The sequence below is a fragment of the Bos grunniens genome, chromosome 10 (genome assembly GCF_055505025.1).
Source record: "Bos grunniens cultivar Pamir isolate PY7600 chromosome 10, Bosgru_T2T1.0, whole genome shotgun sequence".
NCBI classification, from domain to species: Eukaryota; Metazoa; Chordata; class Mammalia; order Artiodactyla; family Bovidae; genus Bos; species Bos grunniens.
In genome coordinates, this window is record NC_141174.1 from 92,027,543 (window position 1) to 92,040,937 (window position 13,395).

The following is a 13,395-nucleotide window of genomic DNA, read 5'->3' on the forward strand; positions in this document are numbered from 1 at the left end:
TCTCTCTCTTAGTTCTGGTTTTCATTCCCAGCATGTCTACTCCTACCCACAAATCTAAGGCTACAGTCTTTCTCTCTAAAACATATTTCTGCCCACAGTGTACCCACTGGTTAATTTCCATAGCTCTGATTCATCTTGACAGTCACATGCTTCCGACAGGTGAGTACCTCCAGGCAGTCACCTGGAGTCACTTTTCTGTAATCACATGTATGTTTCATGATGGTGCTGCGTATCACCCTCATTTTTCAGGCATAAGACATGACAGACAGAATTCTGGGTTTTCGTCCTAGCCTCTTAAGGTATTTATACTTTTCTCCCCCCTGTTTCTTTTCATGTGTCTTAGCAATCATTTTTTAGTTTTTCTAACCTTCTCAGTGTTCTTCCAGATATTTTGTTTTCTCTGTGGGCTTTACCTCTCTTCTGGTTTGTAATGTAGTAACGTGTTGTTCTGGTAATATATTAGTCAAAGATGATTTCTTTGGGAGTCATATAAATAAAGCAAATAATGAACCATGAAACCTGTAGTGGAAAATGTGGAAGTTACAAGAAGAAAACTAATCAAGCAGAAACAAGCTGGGTCAAGGCTGGGTTTAGGGCTGGCCATATTTAGGTAGAGGCTTCCCAGGTGGCCTGAGTGGTAAAAGAACGCACCTGCCAATGCAGGAGACATAAGAGATGCAGGTTTGATCCTGGATTGGGAAGATCCCTTGGAGGAGGGCATGGCAACCCACTCCATGTGTTCTTGCCTGGAGATATTCCAGGGACAGAGGAGCCCCACGGGCGGGCTACAAAGATTTGGAAACGACTGAAGTAACTTAGCATGCATACATACTTAGGTAGGAGGAGTGTGTCTTTTAGTTTCTTCTCTCTATTGCTTCTTTCTTTCTTTCTCTCTACCTGCAGCATCCATCCCTCAGCCTCTCAGGAGCTTAGTATTTTTCATGTCTCCCAGCTTCTAGTTGGAAGAAAAGCAACCATGGAGGACAACCCCTGAGGTGCCATCCACACTCACCGTGTCTCTGCCTGTCATACATCTGACTCCCTCATCCACAGGGTGGCAACCTGGGAGCCATTATTAGATTAGATGACTCACGGCCCAGCCATAGTTGTTTGGATCAGGAGAGAACATTGAATCCAAACTGTCAATCAGATCCTGATTCACTTCAAAACTTCAAGTTTGATCCAAAACTCTCCCCGTCCTCTCAGCACACATGAGGCTCATGGCCCCAGTGACTTGTGTGTGAATCTGTGTGTTTGTGCGCATGACTGATGGAGGAGTGCACTGTTCTCTCACAGAAGCCCCACTTGTTCCACAGTGGACCCTTCTAGCACGTGGAGAGGAAGCAGAAGAGGGAGGTGTCTCCTGAGGTGAAGAGGTCTCCTCACTCCAGGTGGCACTCTTTAGGAATTCAAGTCGAAACAGGCCTAGAAAGAAGCCTGTGAGAGGTCTGGTGACTCCAGGCCTGAAGTCTCCCCCAACATTCCTCTGCACCCAGAGCCCCTCTGCTTCACCCCTCGATGGTCCTTGACAAGCCTGCCACCTCCGATCGTATATCTTCTGTGGTCCCAACTCTGGGGTCTAGGAGGAGGTGAGGGGGCTCATGCTCTATCATGAGGGTCTGGGAAACTGCGAGTGTGTTCACTGCACCCCCCCCACCCCCACTCCACCTTCTGATCCCACCATCACATCTTGGGCTTCCATGCTTACTCCCCTATTGGTATCTGAGGTGGATCCACAAGACCAGTGCTCACCAGTCATGCAAACAGGGCCTGGGGTGTCAAATTTCTCTTTCTTTTTAGACACCCATCAGCTTGGAGCGGTTCTATTGAGTTCCTTTCCCTCAACTTTGGATAGGAGGCCCGTCCTGAAACCAGAGTCTCTCTTGTAAAACCTTGTCTTTTCTCCCCAGAGGAGAAGTCCTCCTCTTAGACCTTCTCATGATAGAACCTGGCAAACCAGCCTAGTCTCTCCAGCCCCTGGGAGGGCAGAGGTCTCTAGTTAGCAACTGGTCCTTCTTTATTTCAGCTCCAAGCCTTTCATAACTTTTCTCAATACAGCACTGACTCTGCTGTGATCCCTGCGTTATTCTGCTAACATGAGTGGGAGGACTAGGTCTCAACCAGAAATGCACACTGGACTTCCCTGGTGGTCCAATGGTTAAGACTCCACTGCATTTCCCTGCACTTCCACTGCAGGGCATGTGGCTTCCATTCCCTGATCGGGGAACTAAGATCCCATATGCCACACAGTCAGACAGACAACAACAACAAAAACCCTAAACAAAACACAACCACAACAAAAACTCAAAACAAGACCAAAAAATGCACACCATCCTGCTACTATAAATGGAGTCTTGTTCCTATATTTGTAACTTTTCCTGATGACATGCACTTGGTAAGATTATTGCCTAAAGAAGTAAGCGTGTCTCCCAAAGGAATGACTCTTTCTGGGATTCTTCAAACCCCACCAGCTTAGGGCCTTTTTATGTCAGACTAGTCCTCCAGAGAAAGCGGGTGGTTTTGTGATTTTCCTCTAGCAGAGTTCGCAGCTTCCTTGTAGGAATAGACAAAGTGTGTGGTGGGGTTGCAAAGAAGGAAGGAAGTGAAGGTACAGGTCAGGAAGTGGTTAAAGCAAAGATCCGTGAGGTTCAGAAGGTGGAGCACCGAGTGGCTCTGCACCGTGGTCACTCATTGGAATCAATGGGGAAAGCTTGGGCAATAACTATGGTTGTGTCCCTCCCCCAGAGCACCTGATGCCACTGATTAAGGCAGATTAGTCTTCCCGAGCTGCAGCAACTCCCCAGGTGATTCTAATATTTAGCTGAGGTTACAGAACACCACTGTATGCAAGGAAAAGAAGTGGAGTGAGATGGATGCTGGTAGATTGAAAAGAAAATGAGAATTCAAGATCTTGAAGATCCCAGATGTAGAGGGCTTGACTGAGCCCTGGATTCAAGGGGGAGGCTGCTCCTGTTACTGAAAACCCAAGTCCGTGTGCCCGATGCACAATGGGGTCAAACAATACCGAGACATCAGAGTTTGGAACAGAGAAAGTTTTATTACAGGGCCATGCAAGGAGATGGGTGGTTCATCCCTTAAAAACCCAAACTCCCCGAAAGCTTTTAGCAAAGCACTTTTCTAGGAAAGGTGAGGGAGAGGTTTGGGTAGTTGCTGTAAACTTCTTGGTGTCACACCCTTTGTTCTTGAGGTCAGGTAATGCTACTCCTGTAAATCTCTATCAGACAAATATTATTCTCTGTTCTGAAAAGAATTGGCAAGGTCCCGAGGACCAGTCATCCTCCAAGGTTCAGGTCCTGACTGAGAGGAGGCGGATCTCAGTTGGCAGCTCCCTCAAGCCGAGGTCCCCAGACCCTGCCCTGCTGTCATCAACCAAAGGAGCCAGGCACCCAACGTCAGGCTCCTCAGGCCACCGAAACTGGTGTGTGTGGAGGAGGGTGGGCAGGTCCCACAGACTGTGACCCAGGCAGACAGCAGGGTTGCAGAGACAGGGATGGGAAGAGGTTCACCACTGCCCCGAGGCCTGGACTCCACCAGTGGGTTGGAGCCCTGCAGGACACAGCCCCTAGCCTGCTCCCTGGGTCCCTCAGCTCACCTACTGGCCCAAGGCTGGGGAACAGACCTGAGGGCCCCAGGGAGAAGGCCAGGATCTGGCCCTTACCTCACTCTCCACCTGACCACTGGTCACCACTACCCTGACCATTGTCGGGATCACCTCATTAACGGCCCCTCATTAACAGCTGGCTGCTTGTGGGCGTGGCCCACTGCAGCACCAGCCAATGGCTGAGCCGGACCGTTTGTCTGGTCACAGGTGTGAAGTGCTGAGCTGCAGCAATGGCTGCCTTTCTGAGGTCTGTTCTTGCGGCGCTCTGGTACCATTCGGAGAGCAAGACGTCAGGCCTGAAGGTAACCCTGGGTTCCAGGCGTGGCTGAGAGCAGTTCTGCGGAACCATGCGGGCGACGGGGCTGTCAGCTGGGTCACCTTCATGGATGGTTGTCATTTTCTGACCGGAGGCTGAGGTTGCAGGGAAAGAGCCCTGTGAGGAGAAGCTGAAGCCCTTGCTGATGGTGGTGGGGTGACCTGGGGCCGGAGGTTGAAGGAACAAGGATGGGAAGTGAGGTGGGGTCGGGGGTTGGAGGGCATGAACCTCAAAAGGGAGGGAGTGGGGGACAGTAACGATTGGAAGTTGCAGTGGGGCGTTTAGAGGAGCTGTGAGTACTCGCTTCCCCGGCACGGAGTCTGGGAGAAGGGAGGTGTGAGGAAAACTCAGTTTTGCACCAGCAAGTCTTTCTTTCCTCTGTGTCTCCTTTACTCCTCACACGAAACCCTTCACTTCTGGTCATCAACGCTTTTCTCCACACCAAGCAATTCTCTGTGACACCAGCTGGGATAAGGGTGGGGGATCCTACAGTTTCACTCGGTCCTGATACTGCCTTCTGGAGATAGTGTCAGATCCTACAGGGTAAGGCTTCTGTCCCACACGACTGCCCCCACACCCCCTTCAGATGCCAGTCGTAAGTCCAGGTTGTCACCTGTGCTTCTGGTGGATCGGCTGTAAATTGGAGGTTTTCATGACTCCCTTGCCCCAAGCTTGATTAAATTGGTAGTGTGGTTCACAAAACTCAGAGAAACATGGTTACTGGTTTATTGAAGGATAAGATAAAGGAGACAGCTGAAGAGATACACAAAGTGAGGTCAGGAAGGGTCCTGAGTATAAGAACTTGTGTCCTCGTGGAGCTGGGGCACATCACTTTCCCAATGTGGACGTATTTACCAATCTAGAAACTCTCCAGACCCCCTTCTATAGGGATTTTTATAGAGGCTTCCTCATGAAGGCCTGATTAGTTATTAACTCCATTTCCAGCCCCTTCCTCTCTCCAGAGCATGGGGGCTGGGAATGAAAACGCTAAGCTTCTAATCACAACTTGGTCTTTCTGATGACCATCTCTCATCTGGGAGCCACCCAGAATCCCTGCAATAGATGATCAGTCCCTGCTATAGAGTCCCTTCAATATAAAAGATGCTCCAGGTGCTCCTTTCACCTAAGAAATAACAGGTTTTCAGAGGTTGTGTTCCAGGAACTGGGGGCAGAGAAAAAAATACATATTTTCTATTATCTCCCCATAGGGAAATAGCAGTGTGCCCTAGACAGAGCTGTGACACAAGTGAGGTCTTAGAAAAGAGCCTGATTCTTCAATATTTCTGAGACTTGGTCTCCAGATGTTGGAGATTTCTTGTAAAGGTTTTCAGAATCAAGCAAATAGGTTGTTTAGGATCCAGGACTTGGCCCGTGCTGTTCAGGGTTCACAAATTGACTTATTTCTGGCTCATTTTGTTCAGCCCACACCAGAGTGTGGGGAGGAAAAATGAAACCTGAATGTCTTTGCATGGAGTCTGCTCTCTTCAGTTTACCCCTGGTCCCACCTTTGGGCTTAAAATGGATCTGCTTCCTACTCTCTCAGCCCCAAGACTTTTGTTGCTTTCAGTTCAGTTGCTTAGTCGTGTCAGACTCTTTGTGACCCCATGGAATGCAGTGCGCCAGACTTCACTGTCCATCACGAACTCCCAGAGCTTACTCAAACTCATGTCCATAGAGTCGGTGATGCCATCCAACCATCTCATCCTCTGTCATCCCCCTTCTCCTCCTGCCTTCAATCTTTCCCAGCATCGGGGTCTTTTCTAAGGAGTCAGTTCTTCTCATCAGGTGGTTTAAGTATTGGAGTTTCAGTTTCAGCATTAGTCCTTCCAATGAATATTCAGGGCTGATTTCCTTTAGGATGGACTGGTTGAGTCTCCTTGCTGTCCAAGGGACTCTCAAGAGTCTTCTCCAACACCACAGTTCAAAAGCATCAATTCGTCTTTAGTTTATTATGAAAAATTTCAGAATATAAAAGTAAAGAGAATGTTATAATGAATCCCCCAATATTGTCTGAATCCCAATATACAATCCCCAAGACCTGAAGATTTTTTATGTTGGGACCCTGGTTAGGGAGAAAGACAATCCACTTCTTTGCAAAAGCTTTCCCTCTGGAGCTGCTTCACTCTCACCCCACCCTGACTTACTAGTTGTTCTTTGTATCTCTATTGAAGCAATGTCTTTTTATCCACTTTTCTACCCAAGTGTTCATGGTTCCCTGGTGGCTCAGATGGTAAAGAATCCACCTTCAATGCGGGAGATCTGGGTTTGATCCCTGGGGTGGGAAGATCCCCTGGAGCATGGCATGGCAACACACTCCAGTATTCTGGCCTGGAGAACCCCATGAACAGAGGAGCCTAGAGGGCTGCAGTTCACAGGGTAGCACAGAGTCGGACACGACTGAGGAACTAAGCACAGCACAGCACACAGTTGTTCATACATTCTTGTTGAACACCTCACATGTGCCAGGCCCCTTTGTAGGCACTGGAGTCAGTGAAGTGAAAGTCACTCAGTCGTGTCTGACTCTGTAAACCCATGGACTATATAGTCCATGGAATTCTCCAGGCCAGAATACTGGAGTGGATAGCCATTCCCTTCTTCAGGGGATCTTCTGGACCCAGGAATCAAACTGGGGTCTCCCGAATTGCAGGCAGATTCTTTACCAGTTGAGCCACAAGGGAAGTCCTAGAAGTACTGGAGTGGGTAGCCTCTCCCTTCCCCAGCAGATCTTCTGGACCCAGGAATCGAACCGGGGTCTCCTGCATTGCAGAGCAAAAGGCAAAACAAACAAGGTGCTTGTTCTAGAACCAATCAATCAACAGGTGAAGGACAAAAGTAAGGTAATTTGACAGAGCATCTAGTCAAAGTGTAAGGGAAGGAAGGATTGGGGTAGTTGGAGCACTTCAGGTGTTCAGGAGGCACCCTGAAAGGGTGACATTTGATCCAAGACATGAAGGTGCAACCATGTGAAAATCTAGAGGGTACCATGCTCCAGGCAGAAGGGACGGCCAGTGCAAAGGTACTGAGGTAGAAGTGAGCTTAGGGGCTGTTGGAGATGTTTCTCAGGGCTTCCTTGGGGCAATTTGGCTCTCCTCAGTGCTGGCTTAAGTGACTTTTCTCTGTGCCTCCATAGCATCCACTGTGACATTTGGTGTAGCCCTTAGTTCCTTTGGTGAATTCTTGTCTGTCTCCGTCACTGGCCTGAGGCTAACCAAAGGCAGGGTGGTATTATTTTCATTTTTGTATTTCCAGGTGCTTAGCTGTGTCTGGCTCACAGACAGTGCTCAACAAATATCTGAAGCAGCATATGTGCTTGGAGGCAAAATGAATATGGGAATCTGGGCCCCTGGGTTCTAGACTCAAACCTGGAAGTAATGGGTACAACTCAAACACTTTCAGCTCCTAAAATTTTCTCTATATGTCTGAGAGACAACACTGAAGTATTTTTGCAGCTATTCAAGTTTCCTTCTTTCTAGCAGGGGTCTCCCAAATGTGCATTTGTTTTTTCATTCATCAGGTATTTATTGAGCTCTTACTACATCCAAGGCATTATTCTAGGCATATAGGTATGGAAGTAAACAAAGCCAAGTCTCTGAGGAGCTTGTATTCTAGTCTGTGGGGAGAAGATGAAAAAACAAATATTTTTTGAGGAAAAAAAAAAAAAAAAGTATGACAAGTGGTGATCCATTGATAAAAATAAGCAGAGTAAGGGGGATAGAGAGAGCAGAGGGTGCACTGATGTTTTACGTGGGGTGGTGAGGGCAGACGAGTCACTGTTGGGTCCTTTGGGGATGAGAAGCCAACAGGACATAGAACTGCAAGGTTCAGGGGTCAGGTGGGGTGGAAATGCTCTTGGAAGTTAAAGGGGAGAGGGAGAAGGAATGACAGGCGAAACCTTCAGACTGCAATGCAGGTCTGGCACCGGTGAAAGGGGAGGAGGAGGAGGAGGAGAGAGGATGGGGCTGAGGTTGAAGCTGAGTTGCGATGAAGAGCCAAAAGTGCCTTGGTCCACTCCAGGGTGAGTACTGGAGAGAGCACTGTCCTCTGTGGTCCTTTGTTCAAGGTCATCCTTTGTCAGGTCAATACATCAGGCATTTATGCCCTTGTACCGCTCAGATACCAGGCACAGGTTGTCCCAGGAAAGGTCTGACCTTGAACAAAGAGGCCATTGGCAGCTTTGACCCTGAAGGAGCTGGGCACTCTGGTCATGTAACCCAGAGCAGGGCACCCTGTCCTTCCATGAAAGAGCATCTGAGAGGCAAAACTCAGTGTCTGTGACAGGAAGCAACTGAAACGGGGAGTGACATGATCTACTTAGCTTTTAAAAGAATCGTTCATGATCCTCTGTGGAGATTAGGTCTACGAGAGCCTGTGGAGAAGCCCAGCAACCGCTAAAGAAGCACATTGTGTTATAATCAAGGTGAGCGGTGAAGGTGACTTGGCCCAGGGAGGTAATGGTGGGAAGGAAGTGAAAAGTGATATGTGTTTTGAAGGCTTTGTTGATGGGCTGAAAGTGGACATGCGAGGAAGAGAGGAGTCAAGGATTTTGACTTGAACAAAATCTTAGAATATGGAGCTGCTGTGTTGTAATATGGCAGATTCTGGGGGTGGGTCACATTTATGAGGAAAAGGGAAGATGAGATGAGGGCCTGGTTTTCAGGTACAGGCTGCAGCACCTCGGACATGAGGGCTCTGGGGAATGTTTTTATGGGATACCTGCCTACATAAGCCATCTTATTTTAAAAGTGTATGTGATTTAAAATATGTTTAAAAATTTGTGGGCCTATGTGATTTAGAACAGTGCATTGAAAAGCAGTCCTTCTGTGAAGATAACCGTCTCCTCCTCCTGAGGAATAGGAGCCCTCTCTCCTTGTTCTTCTTTGGCAAATGTACTGGTTTCATATCTTCCATTGAGATAAAAAGAAAGCAGCGCCATTCTTGCTCTGAATGCCATGGTTCTTTGGAAACCGTTTGTGTTGAATAATAAGATCTTGTGTCTGGGGCTCCCTAATATCACTTGTTTAATGCTGGTTACGTCCGTTTTCCTGGCACTACACCATCCGTGGTGCAGCCAGTGAATACCGGCTTCCTTGCCTGTTGGGAGGTGAGTGCTGTGCTTCGTGGACAGTGACCCCGAGTGCACGTCTCGTGTGGGAACGTTGAATGATAGTTTCTTTTGTGGTGAATTTACTGTTGGGATTGTAGCTTAGAGGAAGGCCTCTTCCAACAACATGGTTAAGCCCTACACAGCACCTTCCTAGAATATGATCTCTTACAGTGTTGACTGTGCCCTCCCCCTTCCATACCTCCACAGGAGGCAGTGCTGGAAGAGAGGTGCCATTCACCTGGGGACCCCCATCCCTCATCTGGCACCGCTTCATACCAACCTGGGAGGCCAGGCCAGGGCCGCATCCATCAGAGGCCAAGGGGTGTGGACGGGCGCAGCCTGCTGACCTTGTGGAGCAGTGTCTGGGAGCTCCTCGGAGGCTGAGGCATGGCCATCTCTGGAGGAGCCTGTGGGGCGGGGTGACCCCTGAGCGGCAGGGGTGGCGAGGAGGGAGTGGCCATGTCTGAGAACGGATGCTCAGGGCAGAGAGCACCTGTCTTTACCCCAGCTGCTGCTGCTGCTGGGACCGGATGCCATGATCTTAGTGTCTTTAGTTTGCTTTGTTTGCTGCCCCCTGAGGCTGTGTCCCCTCACCCCTACCTTGGGCTGAGGCCAGAAGCCCCACAGATGAGAATGAATGCAGGTTCCCATAGGCCGCTCAAAGCGAGGGCTGACGGTGGACCTCTGGTGGCAGCCCAGAGTCCAGAACTTGTCGTGTGTCTGACATGAGCTGCATACAGTCTCCTCTGTACTGGGCAGCCCAGCCTCACCTGTTCAGAGACACTGCACCCTCCAGCGGGAACCCTCCTGTCACCGGGTGCCCCTCCTGGAACTGAGGCCAACGAGAGTCCCACGCCTCCATGGAGCACTTGGTCAGTGCCAGACAGGGATGAAGTGGGGGACATGGGAAAAGAGGTGTAGATTGTCACTGAGCACCTCAAAGGAGAGAAGCCAGGACTGGGTCCTATGCCAACGTGTCCAGGCTGGGTGCCCTTCCAGATGGCACCACTGGCCCTGAGCATTCCTAACCACTATAGAGGGCATAGAAAATTTTGAGGAAGGTGTCTCTGGTGACCAGAACCCATGCAGACCAGGTCAAACAGATTTGGGGAACTCTCCCTGGACAACCACAGGAAGGGGCTTAGGGCAGCGATCTACTTGGGTCTAAACGTCAGGTTGATATCAAGGGCATGTTCTTGGGCATGGTCCAGGCTGGAGATACAAATCTGGGGATAATCAAGCTTCTGGGAATGACTCTTTGAAAGGAAAAAGTTCTGAGGCTTGTAGCTTCCAGACTTTATCATCTTATTATAACACACGAGAAGATAGTTCTCTCTTTCCTAGGGAGATGAAGAACTCTAAACAAGAATTAACCACTTGATGGTTTCTAGAATTTCCATAGCTTATGCTTATGCCATCCTACAAAGACCTCTGAGTCCTGAAAACAGAAACAGTTCATAATGTGAACAACCACAGGCCCAAATCTCCCTAGGAAGCAGGTACCTATGGGGAACAATGACATTTTCATTCCCAGTGCCAGGCTGATTCTAGCCTAATAACATTTTCCCTGCCCCCTGAGCAGTGTTGTTTGTTTTCGTCTGCTATCTGTTTAGTCGGGAATAATTAATTAACAACTAAGTCTGCTGGAAACATGCCACTCGTGGCACTCAGTAAATATTTGTTGACAGTGATGAGGCTGTTGCTATTAAATCTCTGATACCTTGCTTTAAAAACTCCACAATTTTATGTTTCTAATTTGATGATATAGATGGGACTTCCCAGATGGCGCTAGCGGTAAAGAATCGGCCTACCAGTGCAGGAGATGCAAGAGACCCATGTTCGATCGCTGGGTTGGGGAGATCCCCTGGAGGAGGAAATGGCAACCCACTCCAGTATTCTTGCCTGGAGAATTCCATGGACAAGAGGAGCCTGACGGGCTCTAGTCCATAAGGTTGTAGAGAGTTGGATACAACTAAGCACGCACGCACGCACGCACGCGCGCACACACACACACACACACACACACACCTTTCAGATGAGAAAACTGAAGTTCAGCGAAGCAGGGTGATTTATTCAATACTGCAAAATGAGGTAGGGCAAAGCTAGGGCTTACACCCAAAATTCTTGATTCAAAATTTATTTATTGCTTTTTGTACTACACTGCAGAAGTGTTTGGGGGGAGAAATGGCTGTGTTCCACTCAGCCAATTCATATGCTGAGACGTTAACCTTTCCAAAGAACAGTAAAATCTCGTTAAGTCAAAATAATTGGAAAGATGGCCAAGCTGAATTGGGGGAAAAGTTTGAACTATTTTCAAAGATATTCAGCCTTTTCCTTTCAAGGCCATGTAGTAAACTGGAACGAAAAACCGCAGAATGGGGCCAAACAGAGGTCTCAGTGAACCTGCGTGAAGGAACAAATAGGAATCATTTTTAAAATGGTACATTAGCAGCTTGCATATAAGTGATGACTGCTAAAAGTATTTTAGGCATTTGGGGAAATAAATTTTTGTTAAAAGTACACTGTTTCCCTTGAAAATGCGCTTCATGTAAAAATTTACATGGGGAACATTCGCAAATTTGTCACTCAAAGCATGTGATAAAATGATTGTGCGTCTGATTTAGTGGCATATAAACTAACCTCTTCTGTTCGGCTGTGCTTGAATGGTTTGGCATTATTTCTGCAGCTCATAGCAGCACAAATGATGACATCTGTCTCTCTCACTTTCCACCCCCTAAATTTTTCATCTCCAAGGCCAGCAGAGCCTCCAGCTGCTTGAAAACTGGAAGCATTTTCTAGCTATTCCTTTCCCTCACCACACTCCCACCAGTTTTGGCCAAATGACCCCGTTCTTCCTGTCACCATCTGTGAGAAGTCTGTATTTGGCTGCCTTTCAGTCGTTTTCTGTTCAAACGCTAAACATTCATTTGTTCCCGAAGATGTTTAGAAACACTGGGCCTGATTATCGCTAACTCTGTAGTTAACGCATTCTCAGACTACTCCTGAAGCACTTCCTGGGACTCTGTTTTTCTCTCTTCAAACTGACTCCTTCCTCCTTAATCGTGTAAGAATCAGGATTCTCCACCTGGCAGGTTACTCACGGAAGGTTCCAGACTGGCTGAGTGGATGTTATTGACTAACAGGAAGGCTATTTGGGAAAACAGTCTGGGTAATGCTCTCAGCCAGCCAGTATGCTCAAAGCCGGGAACAGTGATCCCTAGGGGGAAAAAAAAAGAGGAGCTGGTTGGAGAGAGATAAAGCTTTCCGCACTGGGTGGGTTGTCCAGGATGTGAGTCAAAGATCCATGTATCTTAGGGAAAAACCGATCAAAACAAATCAAGAGCGCTACAGCTGCTTCTGCCATTCAATGTTATAGGTTGTTCAATGAAACAGCTCAGGTCCAAAGCACAAATATGGCTCCTCTGGCATTCCCAGCTGGTGCCTTGCTGCCCTCCTCTGGAGAAATTGGGAACTGACGCTTTGGATCCCTTCCTGTCCAGTTCTGTCTCCATTGTTGCTGTTCGGTTAGTTCCTAAGTCAAGTCTGACTCTTTGCGACCCAATGGACTGCAGCACGCCAGGCTTCCCTGTCCTTCACCACCTCCCAGAGCCTGCTCAAACTCATGTCCATTGAGTCACTGATGCCATCCAATCATCTCATCCTCTGTCGTCCCCTTCTCCTCCTGCCTTCAATCTTTCCCAGCATCAGGTCTTTTCCAATGAGTCAGTTCTTCGCATCAGGTGGCCAGAGTATTGGAGCTTCAGCATCAGTCCTTCCAATGAATAGTCAGGGTTGATTTCCTTTAGGATTGACTGGTTTGATTTCCTGCAGTCCAAGGAACTCTCAGAGTCTTCTCTATTTTAGGTCTGCATTGGCTTGGCTCCCTTACTCAAAGGCACTTTGCTACAGTGTGAATAAGTATCAGGCCACAAACTACAAACAGTTCACTCAGTGAGTTTACACTGACTCTGAGTAATGCAGGGATCTTTCTTTCTTGGCAGGAGGCTGAACTCCTTAGTTTTGTGAACTGTCTGTCCTGGTTCCACTCTCCTTACACCAAGAATCCAAGCTAAAGCCATCTTTTCTGGCAGCCTTAGACTAACAAGTCCTTCCTGATTTGGCATCCTGCCTTTAGAATCTTATCCTTAAATGGGAGAGTTTAGACTCTTGATCTCTAAGGTCTCTCTGGATTTGATTCCATAAAAATATCTTTACCAGTGAGAAATGTTGAACAAACCTTCCCTTTTAATGAACAAAACTTCTGGAAATAAAATGAATGTACTTGGTGGAGGGATGAATTAAAAAATATTTTTTCAAAAAATGAGATATGCCACTAAGAGGCAGTGTTGATAC

General features: G+C 47.9%; 1 protein-coding gene across 3 annotated transcripts in view; it reads left to right on the plus strand.

The window, feature by feature from the left end:
• Positions 1-3,760: 3,760 nt before the first annotated feature.
• Positions 3,761-13,395, plus strand: part of DMGDH (dimethylglycine dehydrogenase) — a 164,605-nt gene continuing 154,970 nt past the window's right edge. Inside the window, exon 1 of one of the 3 annotated variants that reach the window (XM_086323119.1) lies at positions 3,761-3,924. In XM_086323119.1, the coding sequence (XP_086179245.1) occupies positions 3,853-3,924 (72 nt within the window). In that variant the 5' untranslated portion in view covers positions 3,761-3,852. The remainder of the gene's footprint in view (positions 3,925-13,395) is intronic. The other 2 variants (XM_086323110.1, XM_086323118.1) reach the window with 2 other exon arrangements.